This window comes from Trachemys scripta, chromosome 2, assembly GCF_013100865.1.
Source record: "Trachemys scripta elegans isolate TJP31775 chromosome 2, CAS_Tse_1.0, whole genome shotgun sequence".
In the NCBI taxonomy this organism is placed as follows: domain Eukaryota; kingdom Metazoa; phylum Chordata; order Testudines; family Emydidae; genus Trachemys; species Trachemys scripta.
Window position 1 is genome coordinate 108,210,119 of NC_048299.1, and position 26,552 is coordinate 108,236,670.

Genomic DNA, 26,552 nt, shown 5'->3' on the forward strand with positions numbered 1-26,552 from the left:
ACTTCAAAGAAGTGCTAAACCAACTAGAACCAATTACAAGGCTGGAATTTAAAAATGATAAACCATTAGACCTAGATATTGATGACCTGGTTTAGACAGCATTCATCCTGAGATGCTTAAATATGGAGGTGAAGATGTGGAATCAGTCATCTGTTCACTGTGCAACAAAATATGGATGGAGGAGAAAGTGCCGGAAGAATGGATCCTTGGTATCATAATCAAGTTACCAAAGATAGGTGACTTAAACAATTGTTCAAATTGGAGGGGAGTAGTTTGTCTATCTGTCACAGGAAAAGTATTAGCAGCAGTCCTCCTGAACAGAATGAAAAGAAAGATGGATACCATCCTATGTGAACGACAATCTGGGTTTACACAAGGGAGATCGTGCACAGATGCTATTTTCATCCTGAGAGATTATTGAGAACACAATTGAATTCCAAGGCAGTCTTGCCATCAATTTTGTGGTCTTTCAAAAGGCATTAGATAGTGTAAACAGAGAAAAAATGTGGAAAATTGTGGAACAATATGGAATTCCAAGAAATTAACATTGTGAAGGCATTCTACACCAACTCAAAATGCTGCATTAAAATGGAAAATGGATTGAGTAAGCCATTCAGCATCAAGACAGGTATAAGGCAGGGGTGCATCCTGTCTCCGTTTTTGTTTATGCTAGTAATTGACTATGGATTAAAACAATGTGACAGTGATACATATGGCCTAAAATGGAATAATTCAAAACTATACGATCTAAACTTTGCTGAAGACATCACTCTTATCAATGAAGATGCCAACAGACTACAAAAATGCACAAACCAAGTAAAAGAAGTAATGGAGAAGATAGGTTTGAGATACAATGCAAAGAAATATAATGTCATGTTAATGGGGAATATAGGGACCGAAATCAAAATTGAAGAAGAGTAACTGGAGAAGGTGGACTATTTTACATATCTTGGAAGTACCATCAGTGAAGATGGTACTAGTTCCAAGGAAATAAGAAGAAGAATTGGGAAGGCAAATGCTGCATTTGGAAGACTCAAAAACATCTGGCAACTCAAAAATATCTCCCTCAAGACAAAACTGAATGTGTACAAATCAACTGTTATCGCCATCACAACATATAGCAGTGAGACATGGCAACTTACCAAGAAAGACACGCAAAAGCTGGATGCATTTCATCACGAATGTCTGAGAAGAATATTGGGAATAACATATAGAGATAGAAAGACGAATGAAGAAGTCAGAAAAATTACTGGACAAGGCACCCTCTCACAAATAATCTACTAAAGAAGACATCAGTGGCTGGGACGTGCTGAGAATGGAAAAAGAATGCTTACCAAATACCGCCCTTGAATAGAAGCCAGAAAACGCAAGAAGAAAGAAGATGACCACGAATAATATGGAAACAAACAGTTCTGAACGACATCAAGCACCTCAAAATGAAATGGGGAGATTTGGAGAGAAGGGCAGTTGACAGGCAAGGATGGCAAATGTGGGTAGCCCAATGTGCAGCAAAGCACGGGATGGACTAAAGTCTAAGTAAGATTTACAAACCCCTCACCATTCTATCCACATTTACTGTCATATCCAAGTAATCTAAAAATGTGAAAAAAATCACAACTTCGCATTATTGATAAATCTCTCCTTACCCCACTAACACCTCTCTCCTGTGATAGGGTTTCTTGCTGTTTCCCCATTCCTTCCTTTTACCTCATCCCTTAATCTGGGGCTTCCATTTCGTTCCTATCTCTCACCTTGCCCTGTCCTTTTCCCACACCCTCCCTAGAAAGGAGGGTAACTCCAGATCAGATTTAAGCCGCTGAGCAGCATGGAGAGGAAGGAGCTGCCAACTGGGGAGCTGTAGAAGAAAGTTGAGCTGTTGATCAACTGAAACACACTGGGTGCCCTTTTGAAGTGCCATCCTAGGAAACTACATGGCCTACCTATAGAGCAGGGCCAGCCCTGATATTTTCATTATATTCTGTAAGGGAAAATATGCAGATAGGAAAATACAATCCCATATCACAAAGCCATCCATCATCCAAAGTCTCATTATTAAAACAAGAAGCAGAGGAGCAGACAAAGAGAAAACGGCATAGTATGGAAAATGAGTTCAACACAAACAGGTGGGAGGCTACAGCACATAGCACATAATGACAAAGGGTGGGATTTTCCAAAACACCTAAGTGAGTTAGGAGCACAAGTCCCATTGGAAGTCCCCCTAACACTTTAGAATGATAGAAATTAGAGATGGAAAAGATCCAATAGAATAGGGGTCTATCCTCTACCAGTACAGGTCAATGGGGGCAAATGCCATGGTATATAAGGTAGGAGTGTAACTGGTTGAAAGACTGTACTCAAAGAGTAGGTATGAATGGTTTGCTGTCAAACTGTGAGGATGTATCTAGTAGGGTCTCTCAGGGATCAATCCTGGAGTTGGTACTATTCAATACTTTCATTAATGACTTAGATAATGGAGTGGAGAGCACACATACAATCTGAGGATGACACTCAACTGGGAAGTGTTGCAAGCACTTCGGAGAACAGAATTAGATTTCAAAGTGACCCTGATGAATTAGATAATTGGTCTGAAGTAAACAAGATGAAATTCAATAAAGACAAGTGCAAAGTATTACCTTTAGGAAGGAAAAATCAAATGCACGACTACAAAATGGAGAATAAGTGGCTAGATGGTGATGCTGTTGAAATCGTTCTGGGGACAACAGTGGATCACAAATTAAATATAAGTCAACATAAATCATATTGAGGCGTATGAACAGGAATATCATACGTTAGACACGGCAGGTAATTGTCCTGCTCTACTCAGCAATGGTGAGGTCCCAGCTGGAGTACTATGTCTAGCTCTGGGCACCGCACTTTAGGAAAGATGTGGATAAATTGGTGAGAAAGTCCAGAGGAAAGCAATACATTTTTAAAAGGTTTAGAAAAAACCTGACTTCTGAGGAAAGGTTAAAAAAACTGGGCTGGTTTAGTCTTGGAAAAAAAAGAGGACTGGGGTTGGGGCGGCGGGGGAGGGAGCATGACCTGATAACAGTTTTCAAATATGTTGAAGACCGTTATAAAGAGGACGGTGATCAATTGTTCTCTATGCCCACTAAGAGAGGACTAGTAGTAATGGGTTTAATTTGCAGCGAGGGAGATTGTGAGGGAAATCTTAGGAAAATTTTTCTAATTCTAAGGATAGTTAAGTGCTGGACTAGGCTTCCAAGGGAGACTGTGGAATCCCCATCATTGGAGGTTTTTAAGGGCATACTAACACCTGTCAATGGTGGTCTAGGTTTACTTAGTTCTGCCTCAGCACAGGGGGGTGGACTTGATGACCTCTTGAGGTCCCTTCCAGCCCTACATTTCTATGATTCTATGAAAAGCCATAATGTAAATGGCATTTTAAATTTGGGCTGCTTGTACATATCCTGAGAGGTATCTGTTGAGAAGCTGTGCTGGGGAGACAGCACTGAAAGACTAGGCCTTTCCCTACAGCCCACCCTGCCAGGGCTTTTCTCTGCTGCCTCCCCCCTTGCAGGGCCTTTCCCTGCCGTGGAGTCTTTCCTTGCAGCGAGGAAAGGCTCTAGCAGTAGGGAGCTGGTGGAGCCCTTCCCCCACTGCCTCCCTCCTGCCAGAGCCTTTCCCAAATACTGGAGTCTTTTCCTGTGCTAGTGGAAGGCTCCAGCAGCAGGACACTATATGGCTAAAAATAACAGTGTAGACAGGAAGGCACAACTTGCGCGAGTACTCGACTTGCCTAAGCCGTGCCTCACTGTCTACACTGTGATTTATACTTGTGCTAGGGGAACTACTTGAGTATGTACTCTACACACTGCTAGAAAAAGCATGCAGTGTAAATGTAACCTGATTGCCACAGCTGACCACAATCTATTTGAGCAGTGTTCTCAGTAATCTTAAGAGAGGTGGGGAGGGCAAAATTCACTGACATGTAAAGCTATAGTCAGGCACCTTGTGAGGAGAACTGAAATGTTTGCATTTCCTATTTTTTTGCAGGGGCCTCCTGTTTTAGCAGTTTGTCTATCAACCCTGAATGTGATATGGCAGGGCTATGGGTAGGAAAACTGGAGCTGCGAATGAACCCTTGTTTGCTGTCTTCCTGGCAGGATCGCTAGCAGGCATGGCAAGACATTGAAGAAACTTTTGCAGGTGAGGCAATCAAGGAGGACTACCTTCTCTTTTGCTTTAGGCTATAGGCAAAGGAGGTAGAGTAGAGAAGTTGAAAGGAACCTGCTAATCCTCTGCTGAACTGATGGTCATTTTTCAAAGGTAGCTATGAGGTAAAAAAAAAAGCTTAAGGCACAAACAATTAGGGTGGAAAAAAGAAAGGCAAAGAGTTCTCTCAGAACTCCACAGAATGGAAGCAAGTAAAGTTTCAGAGAGAGAAGTTTCAGAGGGGCAGCCGTGTTAGTCTGTTTCAGCAAAAACAATGAGGAGTCTTGTGGCACCTTAAAGACTAACAAATTTATTAAAGCATAAGCTTTCATGGGCTATGACCCACTTCTTCAGATGTCTGGAGTGAAAATTACAGTAGGCAGGCATAAATATACAGCACAAGAAAAATGGGAGTTGCTTACAAGGAATAGCTGGGGAATAGCTATGCCAAAAATCTGGCTGACCTGCTCTGGCTGTTACCTACTCTTCACCATACTAGCTAGCTGTGACAAGTGTTTAACTTGTAATGATATGAGGTGCCGGGCTCAAGCAATTTTTTTTCATTCATAACCAATGCACGAAGTCCAGAGGTACCAGGGCTATGAACTGCCAAGCCTAGAGGTGCCGGGGCTCAGCCTGGCAAGCCCTGGCACTAATTAAGCATTGTCTGTGACCAAATACAAGACTAAGTTATGGAAGAAAGGCAGGTATTGGAGCTGTACCCCTTATGAAAATATGTAAAGCAAAAAAGATAGTGTTTCTTTAACTGAATATATTGCCACATTAAAGCAGCAAGGAAAGCAAAAGTGTACAAATAATAATAGCACAACAGACATCTTACAAAAAGCCTGTATATTTTTCTGATCTTGGAGTGGAAGAGGTAAAACAGATTTGATCTAATCTCACATGAATCAGGGTGTAGGGGGGGTGTTAGTTTTTGTTCTGTTTTCTGTCACTTTATTGTCTTTGTTTTTTAAATTTCCAAACAATTTTGCTTTCTTACAGCTGTTCCATCTCCTCTTCCTGTTGCACGTAGAAGATGCTGGAACCTTAAAAGTTGCACACCTCTGGAATTATTTACAAGTGTCAAACAACAAATAATTATAATGATGACTAAGAATGCAAGTTGTAGTCCACTCATTACCAACGCTTGTAGTCCAACACTTACCATTTGAGAGGGTGGAGGGCTTGAGTATTTGTAATGAGATATGAATGTGATCACACATTTGAATACAATACAAATGACAACTATTCATCATTGTTAAGGATCCAATGTTTGTTTCATGTGTTGATGAGTCTGTACTATCAGTCCAGGGCTTAATGAACAGGTGACCTCACTTTTGTGACATCACAAAAAGCACAACCACATCTGGTGTTAATTGGTACCCTTCCTGGCAGTCTCAGTAGAGAAGCAAAGAATTGCTACAGAGCTACTTTGGTGAAGCAGTGTTGAGAAGCCAGCATTGTTACTTCCCATATTGTACCACCACTCTAGATAAACAGAGGTCTTCAGTCTCCAGCACTGTTACTCTGATACCTTTCACAAGCACCACATGTGCTAAAGATTTATATGTTACTGTGAATATCAATAGTGAAAACTTGTAATGCCTATGTTTTAGTTAGTAGAATCCATAAGGTATTCCATAAAGAGGCAATCACCATACTGCTTGATATATGCTGAAAAAGCCAGACAACTTGTGAGTCGAATGCAGGTGTCTCTTCGGTTCATTACTATAGTTGGTTACAAATGGTAGTGTACAGACAGCTTTACTGAGAGGAAGCATTTTCAGGAGAAGGAATAGGAGCCCTAAGGGCATCTCAAAGAAGAAGACTATTATTTAGTATAGTTTAAGAGCAAGAAGATTATTGAGACTGCAAAATCACAGTAGCCAGGCCCTAGCTCAGAAAGCAAGTTTACACGGAAAGATTGGGATGTTAGCAAAACCTTGTGAGTGACTACTGTATTTGGAGTCTCCAAATCCTTTTGTTTAAATCATTTTAACTGGCAGCAGTGTGCTGAATGGATTCCAGTGATTAAGCTGCCCATTAAATTGATAACATACATTTAATATTCAGATCAGGTTTCTTCAATAAACAATATTTGAAAATAGTGACAACCTTCATTAAATGCAAAGATATATTTAGATAAAAGTGGGATAACAGCACTTTTCATAATTATTTCACATCCAGCTCATAACTTCTAAACCTTCAAGTATTATAAATCATACCTATTGGGACAGTAAGCTGTCAAAAACATTGTCACCCTTCAGAGATGCAATCATGACAAAGTCTCATTTGCGCGTTAGGCTTCAAGGGGATTCATTTATTTGATCTTCAACATTTGAATGAAGTGTTTACTCAAGGATCAATCTGCAGCCCATGGCTATTCCCTCACTGAATAAATGATCCCGTGTGTGTAATTCAAGTGTGTTTGTGTTTAGTAACACGATCTTGTTAACTGTGGATGATAATACTCTGACAATAGTTAGGAAAGGACTTTAATATTAGTAACAGGCTAAGAATTGCTTCCCTTCAAAATTCTGCATAGACAAAAGACATGATTTTCCTTGCTTTCATGTTGCAGTAGCAGTGTTAAATGTCACATATTTGATTGCATGCCTTTCAAATCTTAAATATCTTGGACTTATTTCAGAGTTTTGAATATTGAGTAAATTATGTAAATCTGAAGGATTAACTGTAAGCTTGGTATCCGCCAAAGAGACTGTCGTTTTTACTTTTAAAGTCTTTCTGACCAAACGCAAATGCTACAAATAAAATTCTTGCAAGCCTCACCATAAAATTCTCTGTAGAATGAGGCATTCAGCTCAGATACCATGGCAATGGGCACAGAAGAAATACCAGATAGACAGAAGAAATGATCTGGATGATTGGTTATGAATACATTATTTACAGAAGGAGCATCAGCAGTAATAAAATCAGACATTTAGGAATTTGTCTATTTGACTAAATTAACTGGAGCACAATCTGCGTAATTAATTAGTAGTTAAGTGTCTACTAGTAGATAGATACTTTTCGGAAGTATTATTCTCCTCAAATAGAAATGTTGTCCCATTTTCCCTTAATTAAGTGATCCCAAGACCAGTGCCTTAGCTAACTGGCCTCTGAATCTGGTGTTTTCCTAAACAAGTGGATGAAGTTTACACCAAGGCTGATATATGTTGTATACCAAGCAGTGAATCCTAAAATCAAAGACAAACTTAGCAGCTTTCAAATTAGCAGGTCACAAACATGACTACGCTAAAGTAAACATATTTCATTTCCATACGTAGAAACCAAACTATTGGATTTTGCTCTGATTTGAATAGACCTGCCTGTAGGCAGACATATATAAAAACAGTGCTGTAGATATAAAGCAAATGAGATTACACTGATAGTTGGATGTAGCTTTCTCAGCACTGTATACACACCTTCTGTTAAATCAAACTTTTCTAATCTTCCACCTAGTATACTAGATCTGTGAAGAATGTGACTACATATAAAAGCCAAATGTGGTTCATATATATTCCTTATATGGACTTGTCAAGGCTGGATCCCCACTTTGAACTTTAGGGTACAAATGTAGGGGCCTGCATGAAAACTTTTAAGCTTAACTACCAGCTTAGCTCTGGTTCCGCTGCCACCATCAATTTTCCCTCCCTGGGAAGCCTTGAAAAACCTTCACCAATTCCCTGGTGAATACAGATCCAAACCCCTTGGATTTTAAAACAAGGAGAAATTAACCATTCCCCCTCCTTCCTCCCACCAACTCCTGGTGAATACAGTTCCAACCCCTCTGGGATTTACAACAGGGAGAAATTAACCATCCCCCATCCTTCCTCCCACCAACTCCTGGTGAATCAAGATCCAAACCCCTTGGATCTTAAAACAAGGAAAAATCAATCAGGTTCTAAAAAGAAAGCTTTTAATTAAAGAAAAAAAAGGTAAAAATCATCTCTGTAAAATCAGTATGGAAATTAACCTTACAGGGTAATCAGACTTAAAGAGCTCAGAGGACTCCCCTCTAGTCTCAGGTTCAAAGTACAGCAAACAAAGATAAACACTCTAGTAAAAGGTACATTTACAAGTTGAGAAAACAAAGGAAAACTAACACGCCTTGCCTGACTATTTACTTACAAGTTTGAAATAGGAGAGACTTGTTTAGAAAGATGTGGAGAACCTGGATTGATGTCTGGTCCCTCTCAGTCCCGAGAACGAGAACGAACACACTCCCAAACAAAGAACACAAACAAAAGCCTTCTCCCCCCAAGATTTGAAAGTATCTTGTCCCCTTATTGGTCCTTTAGGTCAGATGCCAGCCAGGTTACCTGAGCTTCTTAACCCTTTACAGGGAAAAGGATTTTGGAGTCTCTGGCCAGGAGGGATTTTATAGTACTGTACACAGGACAGCTATTACCCTTCCCTTTATAGTTATAACAGGACTGCACTGTGTTACTTGGATGTGAATTTTAAAACATACGAAACTATACATTATTTTAACCAAATAATTAGCCTAACATCTAGTGCAGATACAATGTTGCTAGAATGTATTTTTCAAAGAAATGGTTACTTACTGTAACTGTGGTTCTTCAAGATCTGGGCGCCCAGCGCATCGAAGCCAGAGAAAATTGCCTAGCAGTACCCATAGAGGGGCAGTGCTTGTGCCTCATTGCCTTAGACCTTCCCCCTGGCTACATGAGGTGGAGTTGCCCTGACCCTCCTTCAGTTCCATCACACCAAATGCCTAGAATTTGCCTCACGTCTGCATCATATCTCAAAGAACTAAAGTTACAGTAAGTAATCATCTCTTCTTCTTTGAGTAGATGCAGATGTATATTCCACGTAGGTGACTCACAAGCGGTACCCCCCAGAAGGTGGGGTCAGAGTCTACCAAAACAAGGACTGCAGGAATGATCTACCAAAGCCTGCATCCACCTTGGAAGAAGTGGTTAAGGAGTCATGAACATATGTATCAATGACCATGCAACAGTCTTAAAATGTCCAATATGGAAACATCATTGAGGAACGCCATGGACATTGCTTGTGCCCTTGTAGAATGAACTAGCACCCGCTGAGGGGCACAGCCGAAGCTATTTCATAAGCAGTCTTGATGCAGGATGTTATCCATTTGGAGATAGTCTGTGGCGAGACCACTTGACCTTCCATGCGATCAGCATATGACACAAACAAATGAGGTGAAGCACAAAATGGTTTAACCCTGTCCAGATAAAAGACTAGACATCTCCTGACATCTAACATCATCCTCAAGAGATCAATGAACTTAGGAAAGAACACAGTTAAATATACTGCTTGTGCAAATGAAACTGAGAAACCACTCTGGACACAAATTTTGGATGTGGTCATAAAGTCATTTTGTCTTTGGAGAATTGTGTATAGTGAGGCTCTGCCACCAGAGCCTGCAACTCACACAGTCTGCTTGAAGATGTTATCACTAACAGAACACAGTTTTCTGACTTAAAAGTGGAAATGTACAAGAGGCCAGGGCCCAAATGGAAATCCCATTAAGGCCACTAAGACTGAGTTAAGGTCCCACAGAGGAACCAGTTCTTGGACCAGAGGAAGTAGACAAAGGACCCTTTAAAGAATCTTGTTACCACGGCATTGGAGAAGACGGATCTTCCCTGAATAGTGAGATGAAATGCCGGTATCACTGCCAGATGCCCTTTCAATAAACTCAATGCAAGCCCCAATGACTGCAAGTGCAGCAGGTACTCCAAAAGGCCAGTGTTGGTTGGATTCCATGGGCTAATGACCACACCAAAAATAACTTTCATTTAGCTGACTAGGTCATCCTGGTGGAGGGTTTTCTACTGTTAAGGAAGACTTGCAGGTCAGTGGCCAAACACAGCTCTTCCTTCTCATTCAGCCATGCTATGCAGGGAACTGAGTGCTGGATGCAAGGTGCTGCTCTGTTTCTGAGTGAATAAATTAGGATGGAGCGGGAGCGATATGGGAGGTTGAAGAGAGAGAGCAAGAAGGTTGGAGAACCAGCAATGTATTGGCCACACCGGGGCAATGAGAATGACCTCAGCCTAATCTACCTAGAGTTTGAGAATGACTTGAGGGATGATCGGGATTGGGGGAAGGCATATGGGAAAGCCAACTGCCAGAAGAACATCTACTCAAAGAAGAATCTTTATTATCCTTTCAGTCAACATACTGATGTCAGCAATGATCAGAGTCTAGTACAGTGGTTTTCAGCCTGTGGTCTGTGGACACTTGGGGGTCTGCAGATTATGTCTAAGATTTCCAAAGGGATCCACATCTCCATTCTAAATTTTTTAGGGGCCTGCAAATGAAAAAATCTTGAAAAACACCAATCTGCTGTATTTCAAAATCTGGAGCATACAGTTCACTTAGTCATCTTTTTACGAGTAGCTCTAACAGCAAGCAGCAACAATGAAATTATGTGCCTAGGTTTTTTTTTCTTTGAGTGTTCAGAGCATTTTTTAAGTTTAAAAACATTGTTTGGCTCAAGCAGCAGTTGTGTTTAATTTTTGCTAAGAACTGGTGACAACTCAAAGGGGAATGTTGAATGGTTGTTCCCAACTATAGTACATAATGATGATAATAATTAATAACGTCACCACCTTATTTTTATATATCACTATACAAGAGTTTGCTGGGGCTCGACCCTCTCCGGGCGGCGGAGAGCCACACCGGCTCGCTACACCCCATTGAGCTTGGAGAAGATTCGTCCGGCCGTGGGGGTCTCTCTTGGCAGCTCTTGCTGTAGCCGGAAGAAACACAGTAAGCCCAGCTCTGGCTCAGGGAGAGGCAACAATGCCAAGTCAGGGCTTTGGCCCTCAGTCAGGGCTGAGCAACAAATAAGTAAAGAGGATTAAGCCCAGGCTCTAGGTCAGGGTGGGGCAACAAACGCTGAGTCAGGATCTCAGGCCCTCAGTCAGGGCTGAGTAACAACAGGTCCCAGCCTTCTCAGGCCAGGGAGAGGGGGAGTCTGCCACCCACGAGTTGGGTGGCAGTGGGGACACAGGCCCTTCCACTCCACTACGTCCCAGCCCGGGGCCCTAGCAGCGGCAGAAGACCCGCTGCCGTCAGTGGAGATCCTGGCCACAACACACCGACATAGGCTCTGGCAGTGCTGCAGCCAGACTGGGGTTGGCTGCCCCCGGGCTACTTCCACACTCCCCCTCGGGGCCTGCCTGGGTCCTGGTGTCTGCCTCTGGGGGATCCAGGACCATGGGTTCTTCAGGGCAGGAATTGATCAGCAGGTCCGGCAGCTCCTCCGGATAGCGGGCGCAGGGCAGGCCCAGCGGCTCCTCCAGATAGCGGGTGCAGGGCAGGCCCGGCAGCTCCTGGCGGCCGCCTTGGGCTGCGGAGTTTTCGCAGCCACGAGCTAGGCTGGGGACATCTGGTGTCTCTGACGGCTGGCGCCTTACTGAGCTCTGAGGGCGAGCCTTTATACTTCTGGGTCGCCGCCTGACCCTCTGGGGGCGGGCTCTGAGCTCCCTAGCTCCGCCCACTCCAGCCTCCGGATGGGTTCTTCCCCCTCCTGGGTGGCGGGGAGCCACATCCCCTCGCTACAATCACCTTTCTTCCTGAAAGTCTGCAAAGCACTTTACAGACCATATGTAGAATTCATTCATCCCTGAAATGCCGTGACCTCTGGAACGAAATGTGGCAACTGTTTTACAAAGCATAGGAACACTGAAAAGCAGTTTTTAGATGAATAAGTAAAGTATAACAATGTCTCCAGCTTGACAAATTCATTAGTGTGTTATGTGAGCACTTAAATAGATAAAAATGCAAGTTGATGTTCTACTGTTTCACTTCAAAGAACAGGATGTATTCTTCTCATCATTTAATTATAGAAAAGTTATGGCACAGAGATTGGAGAAGTAATCTGTTCAGATGGTGGTAAAATTTGTGGCCATTCTCAACTGCTTTAGTAGGGGATGCCACAGGAATCATTTCAGAGAAAGTTTTTCTCTAGCTTGCACTGATTTCTCTTTTATTGTTCAGAATTTCATCTTCCCACAGGAATGCAGCTGTCTTGAAAGTTCTTGCTTGCAGAGGGAGAGGGGTTTCTGAGGCAGCTTGGGCCCAGATCATTGAAAATCAAGACAAGACTCTTGAACTTGACTTGTTTGATGGGCACTCAATGAAGAGAATTAAGAAGTTTGTATTAAGCATAACTAGTTTTATGTGCTACCATTGGCCTAAGTTGCTCAGCGGAAGGACTGCTGCTTTCTGGGCCAACAATTTTCTTGACTGTCTCTGATTACACTCCCAAATACAGTGCATTGTGTTGTGAAGTTTGAAGGTCAAGAAGTCATAGATCACCATGGCCAAGTCTCATCTGTCTGAATGGGGCAAAGTCTCCTGGACAGCCACAGGATGGGGAAAGGTGTTATCTGAATTGTTGCAATTATAAGGGTACTATACAATAAGGCAATCTTTGTTAGTCAAAACTGTGGCATAGGGCCATTAGGTAGATCCTACAGGTATGTAAGAGGAAGTAGAGCAAGAGAATTTGAGACAGACTAAGGACTTGTCTACACGTTGTGGTGATGTTTATTATGGGGACATGGCTTCTAAAATGTTGCACTTTAATTAATCCTTGTAGACCTGCTAATGCACTTGAAAGTTTCCCTACTGCGCTTTAGTGTGCACCAGCAGTGACTACAAAGACCAATTAATGCACAACATATAAAAGCATAATAGCCATACTGGGTCAGACCAAAGGTCCATCTAGCCCCGTATCCGGTCTTCCGACAGTGGCCAATGCCAGGTGCCCCAGAGGGAAACAGAACAGAACAGGTAATCATCAAGTGATCCATCCCCTGTCTTCCTAGCTTCTGGCAAACAAAGACTAGGGACACCATCCCTGCCCATCCTGGCTAATAGCCATTGATGGACCTATCCTCCATGAATTCATCTAGTTCTTTTTTGAACCCTGTTATGGTCTTGGCCTTCACAACATCCTCTGGCAAGGAATTCCACAGGTTGACTGTGCGTTGTGTGAAAAAATACTTCCTTTTATTTTTTTTAAACCAGCTGGCTATTAATTTCATTTGGCAGCCCCTAGTTCTTGTGTTAGGAGAAGGAGTAAATAACACTTCCTTATTTACATAGGCCAAAGTGCACTTTAGAAATCACATCCCCATAGTGAGCAGTACCTCACCATGCAGACAAGCCCAAAGTTTAGAGGCTTTCTGAATCAGACAATGAATCGGATTTAAAACCATTATACTGTTCACGTAATCATAAATAAAAGCATTTCAATGAAACCTAAGTCTCCCCAAGAATATTAAAAAAAAAAAATTATTGCTAGAGCTAAGTAGAGAAAGGTAATTCTGTTTTGTGGAGGTTTTTGTTATTCTGAAATTTGGTTTCATTACAATTTCAAAGCCCCGATGTCCCCAACTCCCAAGCAGTCCACCCTGGAGCCAGGAACCTAGAAAGCTTTGAGGTCTCTGATTCCAGGGCAGTCTGTCAAGCAGTCAGCCAAGAAGCCAGGCAGACAAGCTGGCAGGAAACCAGGCAGGGTTCTGTTGCAATTTAGTTCCCCGGGACAGACAGCAGACTGCGACCCGACATCGTCGTGACGGACGCAGAAAAGAAGAAGGTCCTTATCGTAGACGTCATGGTGCCTTTTGAAAACCGGTCACCGGCCCTCCACAAGGCCCGAGCACGGAAGGCGTCAAAGAACACCCCGCTGGCCAAGACCCTGAGAGCCCAGGGCTACGAGGTCCAGATACACGCCCTGATCGTGGGAGCCCTGGGCTCGTGGGACCCCAGGAGAGCGTGCGGAGTCGGTCGACGTTATGCCCAGCTCATGAGACAGCTCATGGTGTCCGACACCATCAGGTGGTCCAGAGACATTTATACGGAACACATCACAGGACACCGTCAATACCACACTGAGTAACTGAGACCACCGACCAGGGAAATAACCCACTTCCTTCCCTGACGGACCAAGGGATGCACCTCACCCACGTACTTATCCGCTACACGGATACTGACTTGGACTCCTTAATCATTCCATGGGTGGCGTACCCAAGCCCACTTATCCACTGACACTTTAAAAACCCTTGCACCCCAATCTGGGACTATGCAGGTTATGCGATATGTATGTATCTTTTCATTCTTAAAAACGATACCTGTACCCCCCATAACCGAAGCCTGACCCCAGATGTACAGTACCTTCCCTCTTATCTCGTGTATATTTCATTTTAAACATTCACTTTAATAAAACTGAAGTCTCCATGGAGTTTCAATTTTGACAAACAGGCAAATTCTGACAAAAACAGTTGTTCTGCAGAATTTTGCCAACCATCTCCAATAATTATCCATATTGGGAAATGGGGACTAATCCTGGTATCCTGGCCAACTGCTTGCACTTCTGTGGAATCCCTTAAGGACAAAAAATGATCAGGACCTCATTTTTCAATCTTATCTAAAATGGCAGCACATGCCGTAGCAAAGTACTCCCTAGCACCTTGCTGGAGCATTGATTGAAGGAAAAAGGGAAGGTGCCTCCTATACTGAATCATCCCCATCTTTTGGGCTGGTAATACTAAGTCTACTTCTACGCCAAGAGGTAGAGGTGTGATTCCCCCGCTCATGGACACCTATTCATGTTTGCTCTCATAGAGCACGTAAATAGCAGTATAGCCATGGTAGGATGAGTAGCAGCTGAGCCATGTTTCAGGCATGTTTGTACACAGCACAGCTCAGCCGTGCCTCCATTGCAACCACCCATTCTACCCAGCTACACTGCCAATTATACTTGTGCTAGTTTGGTGTGAGCCAGCATGAGTATGTGCACACAAGCTGGGGAATCACACTCCTAGCTCATAGATGTAGTCATAGATAAACACTGCAATAGATTAAAAACTGCAATAGATGTTGGCATCAGCTATTATACACGTTACATCCGGCAGACATTTTTATTTCCCTATCTTTCAATTACTGTAAAATAAACAAACACTACATGTGTCATCTAGAGGTATGAAGAAAAAGCATACACATAGGGAAAATTTTTATGTACAGCATATTTGGTGGGGAGGAAAAGATAATCAGTTTATACATTAAACACCTTTGTGAACATTAAGATGAGTGAAATGAAATTGTTCGTGTACCTGGGAATAGCCGATTACATCTCCATTTTCATCCAGTACATTAAAATTAATTATTGGACCCTGGACATCAGGACTGCTGAAGTCTGAATCACTGTAGATACGCACAATGGGTGCTCCATTAGCATATTTTAAGGTAGACAGCACAGTGTAGGTGTAATGAGATAAAGCAAAGGTATGATGTTTTATGTTCTCCATGCCACCTAAAAGGAAAATAACATATCTGTCAAATACCTTATTCTCTTGAAACTTTTTGTTTAATAAGATAGCACAGCTGGAAGCCAACCAGTGCAAAGCCTGGAAAGCCGTAATTATCTCCTTTAAATCATCATACTTCTCAAAATTTTCTTTTCTTACAATGAGCTTTAGTGGTGCTATAATGTCACAAGAGTCACCTACCTCTGAGTTAATCCACATAACTTTTCAGCTGGGAAAATTTGAGTTTAAATTTGAATGGGTCTGTACACATCACAAAATCATTCTGGCCTACTTTTGTTAGAATGGCAGTTTTTGCTCAGGAGAGCCCAAGGACTGGAAAAGTAGTGCTGCAGATCAGGAAACTGTATACCAGTACTAACATAGGATGGAAGATTAGTTGCAGTGCATAGTCCTATATGAGGCTACAAAACAAAGGTTTCATTTTTGATCCCATCTCCTATGACAGTTATTTAATTTTATACAGAAGGGATACTCTTCTCAGTCTACACTTCTGCAGAAGAGGAAAGAGAGGGGATGGCCCATATTCTGCATTAGCTCACACCCATGAAAACTCATTTGCTTCAGTGGGGTTCACAGGGTGTAAGTCAGCACAGAATTTGGCCTGGACAGTAAACAGCAGTATGCTTTCTTTCCCTTCTTCTTTGCTACACCTAATGATTCAAAAGTGAGGACCTCCAAGATCTGCAACTCAGTACCAGGATATTTGGGGAAGTTGCAACATTATGCTCTAATCTCCTCTGAGCAGCAGCCGTGTCATCTGTTTGTTGTCGTGTGTATTTTTAACACAGAAAAGAGCTGTCGACATCTGAGACTAATCAAAACAACAATAATACACTTTTACTGTCTGAAACAGAAAAATTACATTATTTTTGTAGTATTTATTTCCAGTTTCAAAGTGGCATGCTGTCCTTTTTAGCTATGTTAGTTGGGAAAATGAAGTGAGTGTAGTCATAGAAATGGTGGACATATGGTGAAGAACCTCTATGTTCTGCCAGTGAGGGGAAACAAGATACAGGATGAACACCAGAAGGCCCTTCAAGGAGTCTTGTGAGAAGTTATTTAGCATGATTTGCTGATGTTTGTCATGATAAACTTGGCAAACTTCTCTCTAACACTTAGCTCCCAAAAGGACTTTCATAGTGTCACAGACTTTGAGAAGAAAAGGACTGCCTAGCCTAAGATGTCCTGCATATTTTCTGCTAGAAGGTGGTAGTGTTGTTGAGAAAGGTTATTTCTGTGATCCTGCCAGTGCTAGCTGCCTTAGTAGATCTGACTATACTGGCAGTTTCTGAGATGTCTTTAATCGCCTGATGCAGAGCTTTTCTAAATTGGCAGGAACTTTTTGATGGAATATTAAGATATTTCTTCAACAAGTTACAGAGAAAGTCTTTCAGTCTATTTTTCAGAGCACGTATCCTGCCTTCAATTCTGTATTAGCCTTTAGCCATTCTTGATTTAAAATTTCTTAATCACATTTCTTTGTGCATTGGTGAGAGACTGATGAGTCTCTTAATTATTTATCCTCACACAAATGCAACAGCCTGAAGTTGTCCCCTTCCCTACTCCTGCCCCCTGCCGAGGAGGTAGATGGCAAGTAATGTAGCCAAGTGCCTGTATTTTCACCGAGCAGAATGAGTCACAATTAGGGCTGACGGATTGTCAAAGAAAATTATTCAAAACAATTGCCAATGGTTAATGCTGACAAAAAAAAAAAAAAAAAGTCACAAATATATGACTCATTCATGATTTTTTTTTTTTTTTTTTTTTAACAGAATGATCTGTGCTGCCCCCTACATAATTTTTGTGATTCCCCAACTTCCTTTCTGCCTGCTGTGACCCAGGGAGTGGAAGGAAGGGGAAGAAGAATTGCAACAGATCTTCAGCCTCCCACTGGGGGCTATGTGCCTGAATCAATGCACAAGGGGGGTCACGCTATTTGAGATAAATAAGGATCGGTTACCAGATGTTATGACTGATTACTTAGTATTTGTTAGTGTATTTTATTTCTGCATTTTGTCCCCTGCACATAAATTTCTGTGACTGTTCTTATGTCAGGTTCCATGACACTGAACATCTGGATATTTTTTTTTTTTTTTTTTTTTTATGAAGTGCCTATTTGGTGTCAGGTGTGGTGGCAGCTTTTAAAACTTTTGAAGGGGATATATTTGAGGAATGGCCTGTGATTTTCAGCTCATTGCAAGGGGGGTCAAAGGCTCACTCAGTCTATAATTTTAGTGAATTTTAGCTGTTTCATTAAGAGACTCTGCAGTTATTTATTAATCTAAATGATTTTTAAATGGCGAGCAGCATACATGTTATATATTATTATTTCAGTGATGGACACCTATCTAGGGCAGACCAGGTCACACTTACTGATGGAGTTTGATTACTACTGTTGACCAAAACCAAGTGTGCAGGCACATACCTATTGTGGAGGTTATGCATTGTTGTGTAATTTGCATTCACTATTGTATACGTCTGCCTAAGGCATGAATTCATAAGGTAGACTTCCTTGTCTGGTGTAAATGTATATATTTCCACTAATACTTTTCTTATTGCTTTATCACTTGTGTGTGTGTGGGTGGATGTTTTAACTTAAGGTCATTTCAGGCTTCAGCATTTCATATTTTCTGTTTCTAGTGACACAGCATTTTGCACACTATCTGTTGGCACAGTGAATAGCATAACAAGTATTTGCAATGGTTTTTGAACATCAGAGATTGCCAAAAGTTGCTCATTACTTTCCCGCACTGACCCCCTTCCAGCAATATGCCATTTACTCCGTGGTGTTGGTGTTAGGTACTATGCTATCCTGGCTGGCTGTACCATTTCTTTGTTTGTGCCCTGAGGCATCATGATGGTGTCAGCACAAGCGTTGACACTGCTGCTTTACCCCTGAGCCTTTCATACTGATTACCAAAACTGATGGCGTGGTGGTGCTGAAATGTCACTGGGTCCGAGGTGTTCCTTTACTCCATGTCTGCTGTGTTGCTGCTGCCATCACTCATATTAACTAGCTCATAATGGTACCGCTCAGCCAGAGGAGCAGTTGTTTGTGGAGAGCACGTTGCAGGTACAAGTTCAGATCCTGCCTTTTTTAACCAGACTATATTTCTTCTGTCTGGATTTGTTCTCTTATGGCCTGATCCAAACCCTACTGAAGTCACTGAAAGTCTTTTCACTGACTTTGATGGGCTTTGCCTCAGCTCTTCTCATCTGTGATTTTCTTGCCCCTCTTGTGCAAAAAAGAAAAGTGTTTCCTTTCTACTGTCTACCATTATACTCAGATGGAAAACCAATACGTCTTTTACATTTGCGTGGCTGCTGAGTAGCTTTCTAGGTTATATCAAATCTATTTGCTGCTGCCAGGAACTAAATCCAATAAACATTATACTTTATTCAGTGATGTACACATACACAATGTGAGAATTTCACTCTATTCTGCTTCCTGTTCAGTGCTCCCTATAGATTAACATAAAATGAATTCCCTGTGCCTAGAGTGTGATGATAAACAAATAACAGTTATTACTGATGTCTTATGCAAGTAGGATACACAAGTCAATACAGACTTTGAGCCTGTTCCTGCAAAATGCTGATGCCTTTAACCAAGCTTAGCTCCCTCCAGGACTAGACCTCTGACAGGCTATTCTGCCTTCCACACCTATTCACCATGAACAGGAACAACATGGCCAGGCAGGAGGGTAGAAGCAGAAGAGAACATGTAGATTTTTGGTCTTCTTCTGTAGAACCGGGAAACAGACCTTATGTAGCGTTTCATCTAAACCAGGGGTAGGCAACCTATGGCAATCATGCCAAAGGTGGCACTCGAGCTGATTTTCAGTGGCACTCACACTGGCTGGTTCCTGGCCACCGGTCCGGGGGGCTCTGCATTTTAATTTAATTTAATTTTGAATGAAGCTTCTTAAACATTTTAAATACCTTATTTACTTGACATACAACAATAGTTTACTTATATATTATAGACTTATAGAAAAAGACCTTCTAAAAACGTTAAAATGTATTACTGGCACGCGAAACCTTAAATTAGAGTGAATAAATGAAGACTCGGCACACCACTTCTGAAAGGTTGCCGACCCCTGATCTAAACGGAGAAAGCATAGAAGATATAGGCCAGATTTTGAAACCCTTATCCACACTAATGAGTAGTTGCTCACTAGAACAGTCCCATTTATTTTAATGATAAACTATATGAGTGGAAATGCTTTTTTAAGAATAAAAATGTCAGTCATGGGAAAGATTGTTACCTCCTTATTCATACCAATCATCCCATCGATGGGTCTACCTGTGTAAATACGGGGAGTCACAATCTGTCTCAGTATTGGGATTTTTATTCCTCCAAATTAATTTCTAGCAATGTATAGATTATGACACACTTTCTCATATGCTCTGAGGATACGATAAATAATTCACAGAAGGAAAGAACTTTCACTTTCTGTGACCAAAATATGCTACTTTCCCCACATAACCAAGTGTCTGTGCCTAAAGTTGGATAGAGTCTTGCAGCATATTCAAATCTTTAAAATGCACCTACTGTGTATACAATATGGAGGCCCTCTACACTCACAGCACTAATTCCATACATAATATTGTGTGCAATATAGGGATCCCTACTCTCTCAGCACTAATCCTGTGCATAATAATTCAAATCCTTTTATTCTCATCTCTCTCCCCCACCACCTCAACAGTTTTAGACTGTGGAAAGCAATTGCTTAATCCTCCATTCAGGATGTTCTACTGAGACCAAACATGAAACACATACCCAGTGTTTATCTTAATGAGCAGAAGGCTTTTTTGCTGCCCCATCTCTCCCTTCTTTAGAACAGCTAATTTACACTCCTGTCTTTATATGGTAAGGAAGGTTCAGAGTCTTTACTCTGAGTAAACTAAGCAGAACATTCTGAGAAAAGCAGCTATTAATTTTCAAACATCACAACCTCAAGAATTTCCTTGTTCTCAGCTTCTTGGGAGCAGTGTGGAGAGGAGATGCTGCACATGTTCTTTGGCTTGATTCTTAACGTATCCATTTTAATTGTTAGTGAAATTCCATTTGGTTTAGGCACTTGTTTGATTGATTTGTAGCACTGTATGGTACTAAATTACAAATTTAAGTCATTTCAATGACTACTTGCAATGAGATCCCCCCTCCTACTTCCTTTCATGAACACAGGCTTTGGTCATATTACTAAAAAGACTATACAAAGCATAACATTTCAGAATGACCCTGGCCCACCAGAGAAGTGGTAGGATAGATGAAAACAGAAATAGAGAGGTTTTTGAAAAACCTAGGATATTTAGTACACTGTATATAATAGCTTATAGACTAGCTTTCCAAAGTACTTAGTTGATATAAGTCCTCAGAGTTTCTTTAACAGAGCAATAAATCCATACCTAAAACACTTATACAAGCAGAGCTCAGGAGGTGTTACCTCCCAGGGTCTTTCTCAGTCCAGCAGAAACCACATCCTCCCTTGGCAGTCCTCTCAACTATTAAGTGGGAGAGGAGCCTGTATTATAAAGGCACTGAAATCTTTCTCTTTTCCAGCATCCCTTGCAAAGAGGAGTGTGACAACCAAGCCGCTCTGTTATGAGTGGCTCAGCCTCATGTAGCTTTCTCCTTTCTCTGTCTAATGGAGTAAGCCTACACTGCACAGTCTCTTGAAACCATCATGTTAGAGCTTTTCCAGAGCTTGCATCTTGGTGACTGGTCTTTCCAACTCCTGAAAGCCAGTCTGCTAGTACTGAGAAAATCAGGAAGCAGTGACCTCTTCCTCTCTCAATGCTCCAATCTCACACAGACAGGGGTAATAAATCTAGCTTACTATTAAGCACTGACTTTTCTTCCCCTAAGACCCTTACTTTATTCCCCAGCCACATCTTCTTACTGTGCATTTTATTATGGCAAAGGGGCAAAATGTACTTCATTATGGCTAACCACTAGAGCAACTTTTTACACTAGTTATTCCTCTACCTCGCCTGGCAAGAGAATCTGGGACACGAGCAGGACCTGAGATAAATGCAATTCCTCTCTCCAAGAACTTTTCTTTAGGGCCTCAATCTGCAGTCCACTTGAAGGCCTCATGACTTCCTTACTGGTCCAGTAGTTTGTTCTGAATGGGCCTGGAGATTAATGTAATATACACCTAACCAGCAGCTTGTAGCAACAATAATCACAAAATGGGGTTTCCCTTACCAGCAGTGAGAGTAGCTTACAAAAACACACACAAAAACCCAGCAATGTTTTCCTTACTTTTTCTGAGTAAGACAGATCCAAATCAAAGTCATCCCTAGGGTATAAACTAGGCCCCAATCAAAGCTCATCTCCCTTCCAGTGCATAATCAGAGCAGGCATTTCCCCTTTCTCCTTCTTATACTTAACAGCTAGGTCCTATAGTTTAATAAACCACTTAATTCTTGCTGGTCCAGCTTGTTGCAGGCAATCCCAGACGAGTTGTGCTGGGGCCTTTTCAGAGCTGGATTGGTAATCTAACCCAGCATAGCAATATAAAAGCTAATTACACAAAAGAAAAATGTATAGACAAAGTGTAAATTAAAAAAGAAGTAATTAAAGTGGATGCCACCATCCTGACAAGTGGATGATGCAAAAGAAAAGCAGATTCTATTCTATTCTATTCAATATTGCTGTACCTGAGCAACTTCAAGCAGTGCATTAAGCAACATGACTAAGATCTGTTACGTGTTGTTTGTTCATTCACTCTCTCCCCAGAGGGAAAAGTATATGCAATTGAATGGATGAAGTGGCCTTGCCATTAAAAACCTATGGAAATCTGCAAGTTTAAATTTTTTGTAAGGTAAATTCTATTGTTCTCCATTTTTATTTAAATAACAAAACTTCCTTTATCTTGACTTTAAGCCTCCTGATTTCCATTGCTTTCATAAGGCAAAGATGATTCTTTGACTTCTGTTCTGCCCCATCATGCTGGGCTAGGCATCATGAGAATATCAGCAACCACTGAAGAAACACCAGCCTCATTCACTCCATGGAGATACTGAAACAGTGACAGCTATTGCTAAAAACCTGCTTTGAAATTGCCTTTATTTAGACCTATTTAACAGGTATTAAAGATTATTTAGCTAATATCACAAATCACTGGAATTACTGGGCCAAAGCCTCAACTGAGCTACAACAATTTATATCAGCAGAGGACTTGGCCTATTACTTTAACCAGCCAAAATGACACTACACAACACACAGATAACTCAGTGATTCAGGAACTTCCAGCTGAATAATTGTGTTTTACCCGTTTATATTATCTTTTACCCAACAATCTCAAAGTGCTCAACATTAATTAGTTTCACCTCACAACATGCCTGTGGGGAAGGAAAGGAAAACCTATCACCATATTTTTCTTCACATATGAATTTCTTCTGGCAGGGTCTGGAACTACAAAGTCCTTCAGGCTCAGGCCTCATGTAGTTTCTTGGCCACGTACTTGTGTGGGCAAAATTTCTGAGTATTCATAAAATTTCACAAATTAAAAAAGGGGAGATTTGAAAAGCAGAACTTGCTACTTTGACACAATGCTGCACACTCTTAGGGAACAAATCTGGGTGATCATGGCAATTGCAAGTGCCAGTCTCCCTCATCAAGAGGTCCTTCAAAAAGACATGAGAAGTTCAGTATTCTTAATCAAAGTACAGCCAATCCTGAGGTATCAGAGGGGTAGCCGTGTTAGTCTGCATCTGTAAAAAGCAACAGAGGGTCCTGTGGCACCTTTAAGACTAACAGAAGTATTGGGAGCATAAGCTTTTGTGGGTAAGAACCTCACTTCTTCAGATGCAATCCTGAAGGATATACTCAATCTCTTCTTCCAATCTCCTGTTCCAGCGGTTCTGCAACAGTGCTGAACAGTGCTGCTATATATTAACCATCAGTAAGTCATCATCACAGTGTTTGGTCCTAATAGCTTCTGAAATCCCTGGCACCTAAAATACTGTGTGCACTCTAAGTACCGGGAACTAAAAGTAATAATAGAGTATGGTGGTTAAAGACTGAACACCCGTAATTTGGTAAAGTATAGGGTAGATGTATTTTGATCAGTTGCAAGTGTTCAAGGCCACTAAAAAGAAAACAAAGAGAAAGCAGGTATAAAAATATCAGAAACAGTAAACAGGAACAGTAAAAAGGAGCAAAATATTGATAATCTTGTTATAGTCAAAGTATTCCTAGGTTATTAAAATAAATTTCAATAAAGCAATTTTTGCTTCCTAGCTAAGGAAAATTACTTCCTAAATAAGTAGTGTCTTGACTAAAAGCTTTTATGCAACATCCTAAATATAGTTAATATAAGGACTTAAATAAGCAGCAACTCCCCGAACAGATGGAATCTGTGCTTTAGATCCAGTTCAAGAGACCTGAAGTATTTTACGACATGTGTGACTCACACTTGTAAATTAATGTTTCCGAGTCATAAATTAATATCTGACCATATGCATCAAAGTAGAGAATTGCCTCTACAGATAATTCTCTGTCCTGGAGGCAGGATCAGATAAAGACCTTGGCTTCAAATGGAAATTCATAAGGGAAAACACTTCCAATTTCCACTACAGTCATATGAAAGAAAATAAGGGCCTATTAGTGGCGTGGATGAGAGACACACTAATAACTTCAAACTTTCCTTCCTCCGATGCCACCTCTCTTCCCGTGACATACTGCTACAGATGATATGAGCAGAAGCTCTTGAGCTGGTCCCCTCTCCGTGGGGGGAAATAAAAGAGTATAAAAGAGTGGAGCTTGCTAGCAGGATGCCCCATGTGAGGCTCTCTTTCTTTTCCCCACACCTTGGTCTAAAACTGCTGAACTTCAGGGCATGCTACAAGATATTTATATTTTAAGATGTCTGCTGAAGATGTTAATATTATTAGGGGTGATAGGAGAAATGGAAAAATATGGTTTATTTTTTGTACTTCTTGGCTATTTAGTACTATATGTGATGTGGCTGTTACTTCTTTGATTTATTGTATTTGTCAGGGTTACCTGGAGTGCAGAGATAGGTGACTCTGGTTTCATAAAATAAATAAATAATAAACCTGGCTCTCGGTGTTTAAAGAACCACATGTACAAATAATAATTTCTTTCTTCCTGCCTGGATCATCCTGCCCCTCAAAATGAGAAGGAGATGTGCAGTCCAGCTACTATAAATCAAAAGCATGACTATGAAAAGGCTTTGCTACTTACAGCATTATCAAAGAGCAATCTTTAAAACTGAGTCAGTCCATATGACTGCTATACAAAACAGGTAGTATTATTTCTGTCAGCAAAGAAAGTTGACACAAGTTTAGCTGAATGACCTTTAAATATACAGAGATGCTTCAGATTATGAAAGTTTACCTATCTCCAGTTTTGTGGCACTGAATAGATTTCATTATGATAGCCTTTATGCAAAAGCACGGGTTCCTCGATTTAAAAAAATTAATTTATAAAATGCTTTTCTTTTTTATTTTGATTTATCCTTCTGCATATTATTAGGCCCAAATCAGTGTAAACGCTAAATATTTGCAAAAACTAGTCAAGATACTGCTTCTAGGGTTGCCAATTTTGGTTGGATGTATTCCTGGAGGTTTCGTCACATGACATCATATTTAATTGAAGATTAATTCCTGGAGAGTCCAGGACAATCCTGGAGGGTTGGCAACCCTAACTGCTCCACACAGACAGAAGTATAACAAAAGGAACTCATTAATCACAATACATGCTTACACACTGATACCATTAATACTACTATTTTGCATTTCTACGGTGCCTTCACGATCTTAAAGAGCTTTTATAACCATTAATGTAACCGGAATATAACCTTGCTCTGAGGTAGGTATTTTCTTATCTATCTTAGAGAAGGGTAATTTGACTTTCATGAAAGGATAGTTACTAGCCTACTGTAAGACCTTTTAAAACGAAATATAATCATGTGAGTGTAAAAACTTTATGTGAGTAATATATGTTCGTCTAATGCTGCTTGGCTTTCCCATCCTAATGGGTTCTTTAGTCAGTCTGTAAGAGGCATTCAACGTCTTTCATTGAATATTAAGGGATTACTCCCTTAGACTGCCTTGTGTGGAGTTAGCCTTACTTGTCAATTAATTTTGAGGCTTATTTAGCAAGATTCAATCAATTTTTCTCTTTTTGTTTCCTAGGACACTTTATAGACACCCTCTTCTGAATTAAGTAAAGACAGAGGTCAATGTAACTTGGTTATTTGATGCTGGAGTTTGTGATACTTCTATAGCCACATACCAAGGCCTCTGGTGGTTTTGGTTGTATTGTGACTGAGAAGAATCCTAAAGTAATAATGCCAACCCACAGTGGCAGTTCTTGAGAGGTGCATTAAAATGCTGCAAAAGAACCAATCCAGGAAAAGCACTTAAACCCTAACCAATTAGGGCTGCAATGATTAATCAAACTGTTCAAATATTTAATTAAAACTCACAAGGAAAAAAAAAAAGCTTTGATAATTAAGAACTGCAGTTTTAAATACTGCCTGTGTCAGGTGTGAATGTGTGCATTTAGGAGAAGTTTACACATTTTACTCAGTATAACTCTCCTGCATGGTGGTGTATTTCAGAACAGGGGACAATCAATATGTCAGGGAACATTATCATTCAGTTTTGCAAGAGAAAAAGCATCTGAGATAAACTGTGTGGTCCTTGGCAAAACATTCATTGAACTCAATGGAAGTATTACAAGGAGTTCCTAATTTGGCCATTCATGTTTAAAAACTACTTGGACACCTTCCATTTGTCCATTACCATGAACACAAGTTACTGCACATAGTTTTCAACATGAAAAGTTATTGAGTCACCTAATAAATTTGTTAGTCTCTAAGGTGCCACAAGTACTCCTGTTCTGTTTGCGGATACAGACTAACACGGCTGCTATTCTGAAACCTGAAGACAAGTGTTTACTTCATGTAATTCAGTCACTGCTCCACCCCTTCCATCTCAATCTGTTTAAAATTTTTGTGTAGCACACATCATCTTAATCTACCTCCTCACCAGGGATCG

At 41.0% G+C, this 26,552-nt stretch overlaps 1 protein-coding gene across 2 annotated transcripts in view; it reads right to left on the bottom strand.

Annotated features, from left to right (window-relative positions):
- The window catches only part of MOCOS (molybdenum cofactor sulfurase), a 368,425-nt gene that overhangs the window by 71,382 nt on the left and 270,491 nt on the right, over positions 1-26,552 (bottom strand). For both annotated transcript variants that reach the window (XM_034761386.1, XM_034761387.1), the window contains one exon: positions 15,300-15,499. In XM_034761386.1, coding sequence (XP_034617277.1) covers positions 15,300-15,499 — 200 coding nt within the window. The remainder of the gene's footprint in view (positions 1-15,299; positions 15,500-26,552) is intronic.